This window comes from Denticeps clupeoides, chromosome 12 (genome assembly GCF_900700375.1).
Source record: "Denticeps clupeoides chromosome 12, fDenClu1.1, whole genome shotgun sequence".
Taxonomy (NCBI): domain Eukaryota; kingdom Metazoa; phylum Chordata; class Actinopteri; order Clupeiformes; family Denticipitidae; genus Denticeps; species Denticeps clupeoides.
The window spans coordinates 9,036,679-9,052,744 of record NC_041718.1 but is presented as its reverse complement, the minus strand read 5'-3'; the positions used below and the strand labels follow the sequence as shown (position 1 = coordinate 9,052,744).

General features: G+C 42.7%; 1 protein-coding gene across 3 annotated transcripts; it reads left to right on the top strand.

The window, feature by feature from the left end:
- The first annotated feature begins 5,450 nt into the window (after window positions 1–5,450).
- On the top strand, window positions 5,451–10,532 carry LOC114800666 (potassium voltage-gated channel subfamily A member 10). 3 transcript variants are annotated; one of them, XM_028998324.1, is made up of 3 exons: window positions 5,451–5,642; window positions 5,817–5,918; window positions 8,395–10,532. In XM_028998324.1, the coding sequence occupies exon 3, from the start codon at window positions 8,527–8,529 to the stop codon at window positions 10,195–10,197; it is 1,671 nt and encodes a 556-aa protein (XP_028854157.1). In that variant the 5' UTR covers window positions 5,451–5,642; window positions 5,817–5,918; window positions 8,395–8,526; the 3' UTR covers window positions 10,198–10,532. The 3 variants fall into 3 exon arrangements, with proteins under 3 accessions (XP_028854157.1, XP_028854156.1, XP_028854158.1); XM_028998323.1 differs by having other exon boundaries at window positions 5,451–5,653; XM_028998325.1 differs by lacking the exon at window positions 5,451–5,642 and adding an exon at window positions 6,034–6,110 and having other exon boundaries at window positions 5,909–5,918.
- The last annotated feature ends 5,534 nt before the right edge of the window (window positions 10,533–16,066 follow it).

The window sequence follows — 16,066 nt, the reverse complement described above, 5'->3', positions numbered from 1 at the left end:
ACCGAACAGGGGATCCCCGCGCCAGTGTCCTTTAGAGGGCAATTGATGTATTATTGATAATTCGGTAGTGTGTCTGCTGTCCATATTGTTGGCCAACAAACGGCCAAGCATGTCATTTGTTCCGGGTATGAGGGAAATGTCTTGGCACAGCACATCTTGAATGTGATTGGTCATCGTAATTGACATAGTGACTGTCAGTTCAAGGCCACGCTGGCTCAAATGCAGCACGATGAGCTAAAAATAGTACAGGCTTCTTCTGGCAAAATGGCTGGTGCTTAGTTTAGAAACAGTGTCATTTTTCCAGCTCTGTTGAGTCAAAAAAAAATATATAACCTATCTATGTTGAGCAAAACATTCTTATAGAAAAAAAGATTCTCATAGATCAAATATCCAAATCATTCATTGTGATGTTGTTTTTTATTGTAAATGATTTTAAATTAATTTTATTCAGCTTTTAGATTTAATGTCACATATAATAAAGAGCACAGAACAGTGAATGTTCACCAACGCTGACCTAATTTCTATAACTGCTTAATCCACCCTGTCTGCCAGCTCACTGCAGGGCACACACCACCATTCACTCACTGGGCCAATTTAGTCACCAATACACTTGCCTTGCCAATATACATGCCTCTCACACATATGTAAGCACACGTGCCTGTTTGTATTTCTACAGCTCTCATTACTGTAAATTTGTCAGGAATGTGAAATGTGATTACCCACAATGCCTTACGAGATTTTATTGAACATTGAAAAGGCAGATGGTGGCACAATGGGGGGAGGACGGTAATGACTGAAGGAGAACGGACGTCTCCTTTCACCGGTGAACATTAATTTTGTCTGTGGGCCCACTGCAAAGACGATTAATTAAGAATAGTGGGTGAAGGCGTGACAGAACCGTGAAAAGTGGCATGTCTGAAAAGTGAGGGTGCAAACGCAGCACAGAGCTCTGTTAACAAGGGTGTGTCTTTGGCAGGAACAGAGCCTCTTTATATTCTCCCTGAAAGAGAATACCAAATGGAAATGAAAAGTCTGGTGATGGTTTAAATCTACCACGTGCAACATAATTTCATTAATGGTATTGACCTGAAGACCATGTAGAATATTTGGTCTCTGGTAAACAGATTAAGGGAAGCCAACCCGGAGTCACATATGTCATATTTATAGAAATTCAAATAGAGGAACACAAGTGAAATAAAATGAGGAGTAAACACATTCTATTTTGAAACGTTTACTTTGTTTCTTACTCTTTGTGCCCTTTAGTTGTTCTGGCCATAATTTGCTCTCTTCCTTTCTTATTAATAAACCAACTTTCCTATTACAATGTGACTGAACAACGTGTCATGAATAAGGCCGGTGCAATCCCCAGGCCTTAATACCTTCGACCTGGGAAAGTCCTGCTGGGAAAGACCTGAGAATCAAAAATCCACCCTCCTCCAGTAAGGTTTGCATGGTGGACGCTACGTCAAACTTTAATGGTGCAATGTTTGCAGCCGGGAAGAAGATTAAATGAACGTGACAAGGTCAGCATTTAGGTAAATGCCCCACGCCCTACAAGTAAAGTCGAGTCATTGATTTACTTCAAACGGGCTGTAAATAAAGCGTTTATCTTCTGAAACAGCCGATTCTTGCTGTTTTAAAAGAACAAGAATTCCCGTAAAGCTTGTGAGTTTAAAAAATGAAGTGATTGTCACATGTGACACACAGCAGCATTTGTCCTCTGCATTTAACCCATCACCCTGAGTGAACAGTAGGCAGGCATGACAGGCGCCTGGGGAGCAGTGTGTGGGGACGGTGCTTTGCTCAGTGGCACCTCAGTGGCACCTTGGCGGATCGGGAATCGAACCGGCAACCTTCTGATTACAGGGCCGCTTCTTTAACCGCTAGGCCACCACTGCCCCCGCTAGGCCACCACTGTTTAGGGGCGGACCATGCGTTAAAAAAAAAACATACCTTTGACTCTTCATGGACACATGTGCATGTGAACACACGCCCGGTGTCAGCTTTATATAACTGGGAATTTCCTGCATTATAAGGTTTCTTTGTGTAAACAAGACCCCGCCGTCTGCCGTGCAGCCCAGACAGCCGTGTTACATACTCTTCCAGCATACATGCAGGCTGCGATTACTAAATCATGTATGCTAATTCCGTTAGGCAACGCAGGATAGAATGACACCTTCTTTCTTCAGCCGGCGGGCTGCACGTCTCGGTTCTCACACCTGGTTTCCTCACAGATAACTTGTTCCGTGCTATTTTTGTCGTTAGCCTCCGGGTGTAGATTGAAGTATGATTGCTTGTTCATGCTATGAAATAATAAATGATAAGTGCGTAGTTGGGCAGTTTTTTTTAGTAGCCTAGTGATAGTAGCCTAGTGGGTAACACACTCACCTATGAACCAGAAGACCCGGGTTCAAATCCCACCTACTACCATTGTGTCCCTGAGCAAGACACTTAACCCTAAGTTGCTCCAGGGAGACTGTCCCTGTAACTACTGATTGTAAGTCGCTCTGGATAAGGGCGTCTGATAAATGCTGTAAATGTAAATGTAAATGTTTTAACAGTGCCACACTGTTGGAGGAGGCACGTCGTCCAATGTCACGTCCAGTTTCTTCTCCCTCGCCGTCACCCTCCTAAACAGCTGCCGTTTATGCACACTTGTAGTACTATTTCTGTAATCTTATAAATGTATTCGCTGTATATACGATTTTAGCCAATAATGTTTTTGTTTTTTACTGTTGTGCTCCAGAGACACCGTCGGCCACCATCAAATTTCTTGCATGTGTTCGCTCACATAAAATGGCCAATAAATGCAATTCTGATTCAGAAATTCCATACATGCTGGAGAGGGCAGGGTAGGGCAAGGGGTAAAAAGGTACAAGTATAAGATGAATCACATCAATGACCATGGGGAGAATCAATAAATAAGGAATGTGTGGCACAGGGATCAAGACTATAGAGAACAGAAACCTACACAAAACTATACAAAATAAAACTGGCTTTTTAATCACAAATCAAGTAAGAACATCCAACTTGAACTAGCTCAATGTTTTTGTGTCTTTTGGACTTCACTAGGTGAAAACCTGAATCTCTACCAGCCGGAGCAGACTAGCCAGACCACCAGATTTACATTACATTTACATTTTGGGGACGCCGTGAAGACACAGCGGTTTCAAAATATCTAAATAAAAATATATGAATGCACAAATCTATGCCAGCATCTGATAGTACTGGCAAATCCAATTATCTTGAATCTCTGTGCAGATTTGCTTCCTTCCGCTACCAACTTAAGCTTACCAGCAAGGCCTCTATATTGATTTATATTCTAGTTTCTTTGCTCTGATTACTGCTTTGCACACTCTTGGCATTCTCTCGATGAGCTTCAAGAGGTCGTCACCTGAAATGGTTCTCCAACAGTCTTGAAGGAGTTCCCAGAGGTGTTTAGCACTTGTTGGGCCCTTTGCCTTCACTCTGTGGTCCAGCTTATCCCAAACCATCTCGATTGGGTTCAGGTCCGGTGACTGTGGAGACCAGGTCTCCACTTTTTATTGAGTACACAACTCCACATGTGTTCATTCATAGTTTTGATGCCTTCAGTGAGAATCTGGTCAGTGAGAAATAAAGAAAATACATTGAATGAGAAGATGTGTCCAAACTTTTGACCCGTACTGTATTTCCATCAGAGCCCTTTGCCTCATTAGTATAAAGGTATGAAAGAGTTTAGAATGTTGGGTTGGCGCTGACTACCTGATTTGCTGACGATGAGAAACAGCTAATCTGGTCTTTTTGGGCTGTGCACGTAGCATAACCTAGCATCCCATTTAGCATCTAGCATGCCGCGTCGTCAGAGTTCGCGCATGTTGATGCCAACACGGAAGGTGACATTGCGGCCGCGAGGGAGCGAGGGGGAAAATACTGACTCCATCGTACTGTCATGTGTGCAGCGAGGGAGTAATACTGCCTCGTGTGCAGATTGGCCAACGCGCTCTCCGTCTCTCCCTCAGGACTTGCTCAGACAAGGCGACGTTTTAATCAGCATCTGTGTCCATTTGTACTTGTCCATGTACAGCTTAGAGAAGACATTTGCATTTCGGCCTGCCTTATTCTGGTCCCACGGGTTCCGTGACTAGCAGCCCGATCACCGTCAAAAACCACTAACCTGGAGACGACGGCGAGTATTTCCGCTAGTGATGGACTGTCTTTCACCAAATTGCCTGTAGCCGCCACACGTACATTATCCTGCTTTTCAGCCACCCAACTATTGGAATCTCTTGGCGAGAAGGTGTGTGTGTGTGTGTGTGTGTGTGTGTGCCAACAGCCACCGTGCAGATGACTTCAGCCTTTACAGAGGTGCTTATGTGACCTTAGTGCTTTGCACTCCTGTGCACATTCTGCTCACGCTGCAGAGTAAAGGATGCCAAGAGCTAGCGGTCCCAAGCTGTGCAAGCAAAGATAAATGGATGAGGAGGAGGAGGAAGGGGGGAGCGGGCGGGGACTTCTGGACGTGGACAATCACATCCCTGTCATGTAACACAATACCTTGGCACCCCTGCCAATTTCGCTGCCCTTTTCTATGCAGTGGAATATGAACTTCTATTGAAGTTCCTTTTTTTTTTTTTAAAAGAAGCTTTTTTTTATAAAGATTCAGCAACGTGAAGTGTATGGATTTAATGTCCTGACCCAACTGCTGTTTCTCAAGTTTTTCTTTTTTTTTGGTGACGGAACTGCAATTTTGCTAATTTGACCGGCTCCTTTTTAACAGCAAGGGGTTGAGTCGGCACTGACCTCAGCAAAGAAACGGCACGAGAAGCAGAGTGTTCTGAACACCCCCGCCAGGCGGGGTGGAAATTTATTAGCTGCATTCACTTGAGACGTCTGCTCCATGCGCAAAAGAGACGTTGCTTTCCTTAGCGATGAAAAGACTGCATTAAAACAGGAAACGAAGTTGTTGTGGGGGGAATTTCACTCGTAACGAAGGCCACTGCTGGTGGAGGTGTGGAGGTGGCAGTCGACATGAAAACATCACGCTCACGATGTGACTTGTTTCTCAAATTTCCACTCAAGACGCGTACAAGCCCCTCGGCAGCAGATAGCCCGCTGTCAATACCTCCGTCTCCGTAACGGAGTCTGCGCCGCCATGCCCTCAGCTGTTAATCAATGTCTGGGAACGATTAGCTCAACGATTGACCATAAATGCGAACAGGTTACAGGTAAATACCAAGCACGCCGTTCACAACTGGCTGAAACAAGGAGGAAAGTTGCACAGGGGCCGCTGGGAAACAGCAACGCATCTAAAGGCACGTAACAGCCCTAAAACAGTGTTGCAGATGTGTGTGTGTGTGTGTGTGTGTGTGTGTTTGACAGGGGCGTTTGAGGCAGAGTTAGATCCCTTGGGCTGTGCTCGCAGTAGCCGGAGTGGAAAGTGAGGGATTAGATAAATCTTTGCGCGCCCCTGAGATGTTGCCTTGTCTGCTTACTCGGCAAGACCTGAGAGAAGATCAGGTCCCAGTGTCCTCTGCCACGCCAAAGCCGAGCGGGTTCACCTACGGTGGGGAGGAACAGCGAGGCTCCCCAACAACCGCAGTCCAGGAACGGGAGGCTGTGGGGTGACCTTTGGAAACAGCAGTATATACCTCAAAATCCAGGTGTTAGTCAGGTGTGTGCATGTCTTTGTGTGTGTGTGTGTGTGTGCGCGCACGCTTTGTGTGTGTAAACGCAGGAGTGTGTGTGTCTCCCTGATGGAGTCTAGCTTCTCGTGTTACGCTTGAGGCATTCGATTACCAAATAGGGGCTTTAATAGAGCTTAGGGCATTCTGCAGTGCTTACTGTGATGCTGGATGGGGAGCGAGACGGAGGGGGCGAGGACGGCACCTGGGATACACAGCAAAGCCGAGGAACCTCCACGCCGACCCACACACCCGGTGAGTGTCACCCTCTCTGGGACCCCTGCGCCGCCAGCCTGATTACGTGTGTGTCTGTGCGTTGTTTGCTCATGTGACTGTGCTGATATATATATATATATTTTTTTTTTGGTAGTTTTTTTATATGGCATTGTTAACGAGACGGTTGCTGACTGGGAGTCATTTACCTACAGACACAGTTAGTTATTAATGGTAAGAGAGCGCAGCGTGTTACCGTCTGCCAACATGATTAAAAATGAAGAATGCTGCGGAAAAGACATAAAGAATGAAACTTCTGTTTGATGAACCCCATTGTTTATCTTACTTGGTTTCTTCATATTATTCTCTATATGTTAAATTGTTAAAACTTACAATAGAATGCAATTGTGAATTAGTGCAATATCTAAGTCCATATCTAAATGCAAATGTATTCAACACATTCTTTTTTGAATGAGAAAACTAAACATACTTGCTTGTGTGTTTAATGGTTTCAAGTTATTAATATTATTTGTTGGTCACATATGAAATTCTAGGTTTTCTGGCTACTTTATAAGGGGCTAATAATGTCACCAATTGCAACCCGTCCACATTCCCTTAAGGAAAATAAAGTATAGAATGCACATTTGTATAGTATGCCCAGTCCTTTAAAATGAATTTGGCAAGAACATAACGTAGACTGGAGCAGAGACGGTGACCGTGTTGAGAGATACTCCTGCTTCTGTCATTTAATAAGCTTGTTATAGGAATATAATCTAATGGGTTCAACTTGGAACCATTGTGAAGCCCCTGGTTTATTTTCTAGACTTCTTATAGAATAATTGCAATTTATTTAGTACTTACTATTGAATACTCAGCAGTTGCTAAATTTAGCTCAGGAATCAGTATCCAGCTCTTTGTTATTATTTGGAAATTAAATTGTGCTATTAAAATTCCATTTCAGCGACAGGTCGGCCAGCATTCTCATTAGAAAATGAGACTGGTAATATGACAGCATGGTGAATATAACTGTACTATTTACCTGGTGCAAGTGATATGTAGTGGAATTTTAATAAGGTCAGTGGAATATCGTGTACACTAAAGGTGAGAGGTGTTTGTTACCCTGCGGCGTGGGACTAGCGGTCATGGAGCCAGCAGTTTCTCCCTGGAGTGTTCATAGGGCTTTCGGTGTCAAGTGCTGACAGTAGTTGCAGTTTAAAAAGCTGTGTCAGGTTATGGTTACCTGTCTCCATTGAACACATAGAAAATAGATGTCTGTAGATAGGTGACCTCCAGTTCAGCCAGACATCTGACACAGGGCCCTTTTTCCTGGCTCCCACAACTCAGTTTCTTGATCCTGGTTGCATTTGAACCCACAGTGAAGTTATCGGAAACCTGGAGTTAATGGAAACCCTTGTACTGAGATAAAGGGCTTTGTTGATGTCCAGCGTATAGAATTTTTTTTTTTATGGCCAAGAAAAACCTGAATCTGATGCTCTGGGCTTTCAGAGGCACAGAATGGAGATGCAGTGCAATATTTTCCTGTTCCAGATGCAATCCTGCCATTGAGTCTCTGGAGGAAGACACATGATGAAATGTTTGATACTGAGAGTTAATGATGAGAACATTGTGGTTAGTCGGTGTGACTGTTCGATCTATTATGAGTTTGCAATTTGTTTGTGGGCATTGTTAGCCACTAATGTGCTCTCGTAATAGCTAGAGCTAAATTGAAAACTTGTTCTACTCATACATTCTAATCATCTCCTGGATTACTGCCATTGGAAAACATAAAATATATTCTTTATCAAGACTATTAGTGCCTGTTTAGTGTCACGAATGCCTACATGCCTGACAACTCTCCACACACGTCTTTTAAATGGTTATAAAAGAAAAACCCAAGTAATTTTCAGAAGCTGAAAAGGGCAATTTAACTCGGGGTAATAGGCATTGATTCTGTCATTTTAAGTCAGGTTTTCTTTTGTACAAGTAATTGCTGCACAGAAAACTAAATCTCATGTGTTGTCCTCTGAGATTTTTCTTTTTTTTGTTAGCCCTCCGTTATAACAACTGAGAAACATTTTTGCGAGACTCTGCTGTGTCCCACATGCCCCTTGGAAAGGTTGTCAGTGTCAGGATGATATATATTCACACCCATTGTCATGTTGCATTTTTGTCTTTTGGAAAACGTTGTCTTTGTTTGGTATTGGAGGAATTTCTCTGTAAAGTGCAGATTTAGGACATACCTGCTGGCATCTAAACAAGCCTAAATTAGTCATGAAAAGCAACCTGTCCAGTGAGTCCATATGGACTATCTAGACTGAACATTTCCTCAGTACATGTTCTGAAATATGCAGTGATTCTTATATACACAGATATACAGGATAATGTATTGCATGTGAGATTGCCATTCATATTTATCATTTCAAAATAAACATGTTTACAGACAAGGTTTGCAACACATAATCCTTAGAGAGATCTATTCTGATTCTTTCTTTTGTTTTTCGGTGTATTCTCCCTCCAGGACTCCCATTCTTGATCCATTCTTGATGCTTGCTGGTGGCTCATCCAGGTAGCCCTGCTGTGCGGGTTTCACCTTGTCCTCATCATCCTGGGTTAGTCAAAAGAAGAATACCCTGGGGAGGGGAGGGAGGCAATGGAGGTCCCGTTGGTAAACTTTGAGAATCTTGATGACATTGGCATCAACATGGGTGACCCCAGCGACTCAGGGTACCCCACCTCACCCACCTCTGATGCAGCCGAGCACCAACAGGTGACCCCTCGAATGACATCCCCCACACATTCAGGACAGAGGGGACAGCAGCAAGGCCAGCCCAGCACACCTCCAGTGCACACCAAAATTGTCCATTCTAGTTGCACTAGCCTGATCTCCAACTGGAAGATACTGATGAACAACGAGGGGAGCCCATGTGATAGCATTTTCAACAAGGCAGCAAAGGACTACTGTGAGGACATTTTTGGAGAAAAACAAGCTCTGGAGGATGGGGAACAAAAGGTGGTGATTAACGTTTCAGGCCTTAAGTATGAAACCCAGCTAAAGACCCTGACGCAATTCCCTGACACACTCCTTGGGGATCCCAAAAAGAGGATGAGCTACTTCGACCCAATGAAAAATGAATACTTTTTTGACCGGAACAGACCTAGCTTTGATGGAATTCTGTACTATTACCAATCTGGAGGCAAGATTCGAAGGCCAGCGAATGTCCCTTTGGAAATCTTTGCGGATGAAATTGTGTTCTATGAGCTCGGGCAAGAGGCCGTGGAACAGTTTCGAGAGGATGAAGGGTTTATCAGAGAGCCTGAGGTCCTCCTTCCCACAAATGAGCTCCATCGGCAATTCTGGCTGTTATTTGAGTATCCCGAGAGTTCGAGTGCTGCCAGGTCGGTAGCTTTAGTGTCTGTTTTGGTCATTGTCATATCCATAGTGATCTTCTGCCTGGAAACGTTACCTGAGTTCCGTGATGACCTGCACTTTCCGGCTGTTGGTGGCAATCTGAATCAAACCCACAATGGGGACGGCACCGCATTCCCTCCGAGTGTAGCACCCAAAACCCTTGCTTCCACTTTCTCTGACCCATTTTTTATTGTTGAGACCATTTGCATTGTCTGGTTTTGCTTTGAACTTGGTGTCCGTTTTGTTGTATGTCCCAGCAAGAGTGAATTCTTCAACAATATCATGAACGTCATTGATATTTTCTCCATCGTCCCTTATTTCATCACCTTGGCAACAGACCTCTTGACCACACCAGATGCCAATGCGGGTCAGAACATGTCTCTGGCCATCCTCAGAGTCATCAGGCTAGTCCGAGTGTTTCGAATTTTCAAGCTCTCTCGACACTCCAAAGGTCTACAGATTCTGGGCCAGACGCTGAAAGCCAGTATGAGAGAACTAGGGCTGCTCATCTTCTTCCTCTTTATTGGAGTCATCCTCTTCTCCAGTGCCATTTACTTTGCTGAGGTGGATGAGCCACAGACACAATTTGTGAGCATTCCTGAGGGCTTCTGGTGGGCAGTGGTCACCATGACTACTGTTGGTTATGGGGACATGAGCCCTATCACTATGGGTGGGAAAATGGTCGGCACTTTATGTGCCATAGCAGGTGTGCTAACCATTGCTCTCCCTGTGCCTGTCATTGTCTCCAACTTCAACTATTTCTACCATCGGGAAACAGAGCAGGAAGACAAGCAAATCATGGATGCCGCTGGAGAGGCTGCCCAGAAAGCAGCAGCCAACAATAAGTACAGCAGCAACATTTCTCTCGACAAAAGCAACGGGAACTGGCAAAGTGAGAAAAATGGCATTTAAAGGAGGCGTGCATGACCACAATATGTATTACCTGATATACGCATTTTACAGAATGCATGACCAATATAGATGACCTGATTTTGTACCGGAAGTCTTCAGCATTTCATTAATGACTTATATTTACCATCTCCAAACTCTCATTGAACATCTCACTTGGTCGATAGATATGCTTACAACTGTGTCATTTGGAGAAAAGGATTTGCATGTCCAACTATTAGCCAAACATGCAACGTCTTGTTCCGGATTGTAATCCACGGATTTACAGTGACAGGTAGTTTTATGGTGGAAATGTTACACTAAGGGGAAGCAATAAAAAAAAAAAAACACTTAAACAATGTTTATATTTCAATGTTTGAAAGTCTTAAAGATACAAATTGATGAGAGTTTTTCTTGCATACATCACACAAATAAACATTTAGGGCTCTAGATGGCATTCTGTAGCACGGTACAACAAATTCATGTAGATTAATGCAGATTGAACAACCTTTTAGGTAATTAACATATTTAGCACTTTGTAGTTTGAGTAGTAGTAACGAATGCACTTTAATTAGCAGATAAGCTCAAGTCATTAAATAATTATCTTAGCTAATTGGATATCCAGTTTGTCTAGTCACTTTAAATTTGAACTCTTCCTTGGCTTAGAACCGGTGCTTTGTAAAAAAAATAGACTGCCACCTTGGTCATAAAATTGCATGAAGGAAAGATGTTTTGCCAGCAAAATTTACAGAATGTGAAGTTCTGCAAATTAATTTATCTAATGGCCGATATTTACATAGGTTAACTAATACATTTAAATCTATGCAAATCTATGCAAATGCTGTATACAAAGATCCAGTAGGACATCCATTATTGAAAAGCATAAAATTACTATTTATCACAAGAGAAGCTAAGCTTCAGGTTGCATTGTCTGCAGAGGACCTACTGCATGTCTACATACCTCAATAACACAAAAAGCACTTAATGTATGATACAGAATTGACTTGGTTTACTTATAACAAATGTAGTGTGAGAAATCAAAGTCAGCAATAAATAAGTTGATGATAATGTTACACCTTTCTGTCAATATGTAACTTAAGATTATAAAAAGCACTAATTGTATATATTTTATTATATATGCACCATGTTTTATTTATGATGTTATGAGTCCTTTTTATTAAAATATATACCCCATTTACAATTGTGCCTTCAGTGTATTGACTGTCTGTAGTTTTTTTATCAACTATTATGGATATTATCTGAGTTTTCATTTTTTTAAATGAACATGATTAACTTCTGACAGCCACGGTTCAACTGACCTGCCACTGTTAGGCTTGATTGTATATTTAGGGAAGGGCAGGAATTGTGCTGAAAATGTGCTTTTGAGCTTGATGCAGCACACTTCCTCTGAAGTCAGCATGAGCTGGTGCTGCCAGATTCTTACCTTGGACTTTATTTTTGTGGTGATTTGATGTTTCTTTTTTGCACCCAGCCTGGTTTTTAAACTAAGATGCATGGTCCTGTGTGAGAGTAAGACCTCTAATAAAAAGAAAAAGTAGAAGAATGTCCCAATAAAAAGGAAACACATGCAATATGCAATGACACAGATCCCAGACATGTCATTTTAAAGAGGACGTATGCCCTCCATGTTCCATGAGTGAGCTTTGAGCAAACACAATAGATAAAAAGAGAGAGCGAGAGAGAAAGTGACAGAGAACATACTCTAGAATATTAAGGTAATGCAAGGCAGTGCTATTTGCTGAGACAACTGATAGTATCAATTGTAGATGCTCATTGTGCATATAGTTCACATATGTGAAGCCATATTATTAATCAGAAACTGTTGAACACCTAAATAAAAGCTTAAAGAATGAAGCTCCTGAAGCGAAAAATTTTTATATTTTATAGATTCCTCTACCTTGCCTTCTTCAAGCAAAATCTTGTTTCGAATTGGTCATAAACAAAACAATCCTTTGGAATCAATTCATGATGAGGTGGAAGTCAAACCATTTCTGTACTGAATGTAACGCACAGGAACTTTTCCAGGGTTGTAAATCTGCTAGATTGGCCCCTGTCCAGGACGTCTTAGTAGATCATCTAAACCATGTATGGATGTATCCATTAAACTGCATATTCCAGCCTTGTTCCAGGAGAGAAATGGAATCCCTTCTGCCGTGAGACATGCTGCTACGTAATTTCCATCTCGCGTTGTGGTAGCACTCCAGCACTCCACCTCATTATTGCTCTTTGCCATGACCATTATTACCTCCATTTAATCAGGCACTTGTTAGAGTGTGGATTTGTGGTGTCAGCTCTTAGTGCAGCCTTTTCCGCAGCGCTGGAAATAAGAGATAAACCGTCCAAGGTCCAAAGCGCACACATCTGATCTTTTATGAGAAGATCAGATTACTCTTTTGTCAGCAGACGCGAGCAAGAACAACTCTAGAATTGCACGGGCAGCAGCTGGCACACTGGCGTCTCGCTTTGGGGCAAAGATACTCTGCACCAACTCAGCGCATCACCTGAGCTCCACCTGAATGGAAAGCCGTTCTGTAGTACAGCTATCACCGACAGGACCATGTGAACCATCTGCTGAAGACCCCAACCTAAACAGATGGCGGGCAGCAGCATCAGGCTCACTGCACTGCAGCTGAAACTGAGAACCGTCTAACAAATAATAGATGACGGCGCAGTTTTTTCCCCCCTCAAACCATAGTTTGATTAAAATGCAACCTTTGCCACCACCTATTACTTGCGCATTGATTGTGGGCATTTTGCCTGTGCTGAGCCAGAACATTTTGATCTGGGTTTTGCATTACTTTTATGGCATCTGTATTGACTGACTGTTTAATATGATAAAATGATGAAATATTGGTATACACGAGGGCACTTTACAGCAAATACACTGTGTCTGGCACAACGTATTTTCATGCATTTGTGGCTTTTGGTGTTCGACCAAATCCCACGACACATAATGAGGAATATTTCGACTATACTGCCAGTTGAAGTTATGTCTTTACAAACACGCATATTAATGTGCAATGCTGTTTTCCATATAATTCAACACCGGGTTAACAGGGCATTCATGTGACACTGCGGTGAAGAGGGGGTTAGCTTCAGAGCAACTTGACATGGAGATGCCAGCACCTGTTAGAACATTTAGGAAAGACGATTTAAAAAAGACCTGCTTACAATTCAATACCCAAGTCCTGCCTTTGTGCTCATATATTCTTAAATGGTCAGGTGCGCCGTGCGGTCAGCACGAGGGCTGGAGCGATGAACATTTAATGATCTTCCATTTAGCTGATCGCCTGCACCGTTTAGTGGTCGTTGCATTGCGTTCTTGGACAATTGGGCTGAGGACAATTGGCCTTTTTGGGCTGGGCATAAGAAAGTCACGTGGTTATGTAAAAATGAAAACTTTTGTTAGCATCTGATTGATAACATCTGGAAGTGTGGAATGGAGTGAAAGAAAGCAAGCGAGACTTGGCACAGGGTTTAAACAAACGGACAATTGGAAATGAATGCACACACAGTCATCGTCAGCCGTGAGACGGACATTAATGTTGGTCTTGATGCTTATAAAGTAAAGTCCCATGTAATATTTGGCCCTTTGACCTTCCACCTCCTGTCACGAGGTTTAGTAATACCATGAGCATACAGCATGGTGACAAGAAGTTATATCTGAAACAAAAGCATTAAAGTATTAAATCTATTTTCAAATCTTTCTTTACACATAACGACATCATCAGATTTGCACTTCCTGCTTGCCCTTCATTAACTGCCCACAGAGTTAATGAAGGAGCTCCCCCTCATCTTTTCATTGTGAACAGGGACATTTTAATGTTACTCGCAGATTCCATTGTTCCTGCTGTCTGGGGATTTGTATTCTCCACAGTTATAGCATAAACATAACATACACATTGATAATTTGATTGGTCAATCTTACTGGCATTAAAAATAAATGGCTTTTTGTTTGAGGAGGCAATATATTGATAATGGAGCTTCTGGTTTCAATAATTTTTTGATGAACATTTAAACATAAACAACACAAATTGTGGGACGTCACACAGAAAAACATGTGACAGAGAGAGGAAGGGGTTTTGGGGGGTGAGGGGGGTTTGGGGGGTGGGTTGTTTCCCTCAGTCTCCGTGCTTCTTAGGGACAGGTGGACGCAGGCTGGCCCTCTCTGGTGTGTGGGGACTGCCAGTGACTGACAGAGGGTGACCCAGCATGACATGCCGTCCTCCGAGGAGAAGGGGTCTGTCTCTGACGTCACGCCCAGCCAGAAAGAGTTGCCTCGGGCCCGACGCTTGCCATGGGCCCTCCAAGAGCTCTCCAGCACCAACTGTCAATGTTTTCCCCTCCAGTGCAGTTCTGGCCACGTCCCTCCTCATCTGTAGCCCTGCCAAATGAAGAGGTTAGCATGACAGCAAGACGAAGGCGTGTTGTTTTAGGGCACATTTATTCAGACACCGAGCCAGCACCTGGGTTTTGTTGATCCAGGTCAAACCTGAGGTGGAAGACTTATGAAAGCTACTCCAGAGACAATGAACTCACCAGAGCTGAAGACCGGAACGAAAAAATAAGACAACTCTCACTTCACTTGTTTTGATTATATAAAGTTTAAATGTAGAAAAGGGAAAATAGTGTGAAATAGCAAATGTAAAAAAAAAGAAAAGAAGAAGAGGCACACCATGCGCCTAACACCTCACGTGCAGAGTGGCATGAGACCATATCGAGCTGTGATCTTAACAGGGATTCCCCTCTTACACCTGGGGCAGCAGCCTCCTAGCTGGGCTTCATTACCATGAGCTCCTCAATAATTCAGATGACGTTTTGGTCCCTCTCAATAATTCAGAGTGGTCACAGTCTGGCTTTATGACCAGCCTTCAATCATCATGACAAGGCCTCCATGCAAACAACTCTGACACTTCAAAAAGTGTGCAAGGAGTGCATTATTCACTAGTACAGAATTAAGAACCAGGCGTTAAGTCACGGCTAAGTGAATTTTTTTGGTTTATGTTTCTACTGGACCATGTTGGCATTTGAAAAATGTGTCCATTTAAATGCCTCTCCAGAGATTCTCTTCATAGGGAATTCAATGAACAGTGGACTGAATAGTCAATCAGGGTGATATGCAACATGAAATGTCTCCATTTTAGTACTGGAACGTGGAATGAACAGTGTAAACACCTGTATAAGACAAAAGCAAATGCTTACAGGAGGATGATCAAAATGAGTAAAAAATGAGCATTTAGACATTTAAGACATTTTTAATGGGTCAGTTCTGATTCTACCAGAACCACATTCTATTCATTTTAGGCTTTTTCCGGCATTAGTAGCACTAAATTACAGAACAGTCTACTTTTTTATCTGTGGGTTCTTCACAGCACACTCAGGTTCTTTCATGTTCTGACTGTCTCACTGTGGAAGGTCTCAAAAAGTGGAGTAATCATTAAAATAATCTACAAATACAGATTGCCAAATCAACATGATGATTTGATGTTGTTCAATTTCACTGGGCACTGTGACAGACAATAAGCAATGCATATAAGCATCAAAAATGAAAATGAAACTGCTATTAGATGCAATAATAATAAATGCTTTTATTATGGATATCATGTGTTCAGTTTGTATGGGCGTCACCGTTACTACTGTCACGTGACCATCTCACGTTTCTCCAGCATTCCAGTCACTGGTCAATGTTTTACATGTCCCAGTCCTAATGACCCCTTTCCTGGCAATAGAACAGACCCCACCCATGGTTAAAGTATTTTACCTGACAGCTGCCAGATTTGACGGAATCCCTGTTGCACATTGCACAACATACATTTCCCACTTCTCACAGTAGTCTTGAACAGTTACACAGGCCTAGAGTATTCCACTCTTA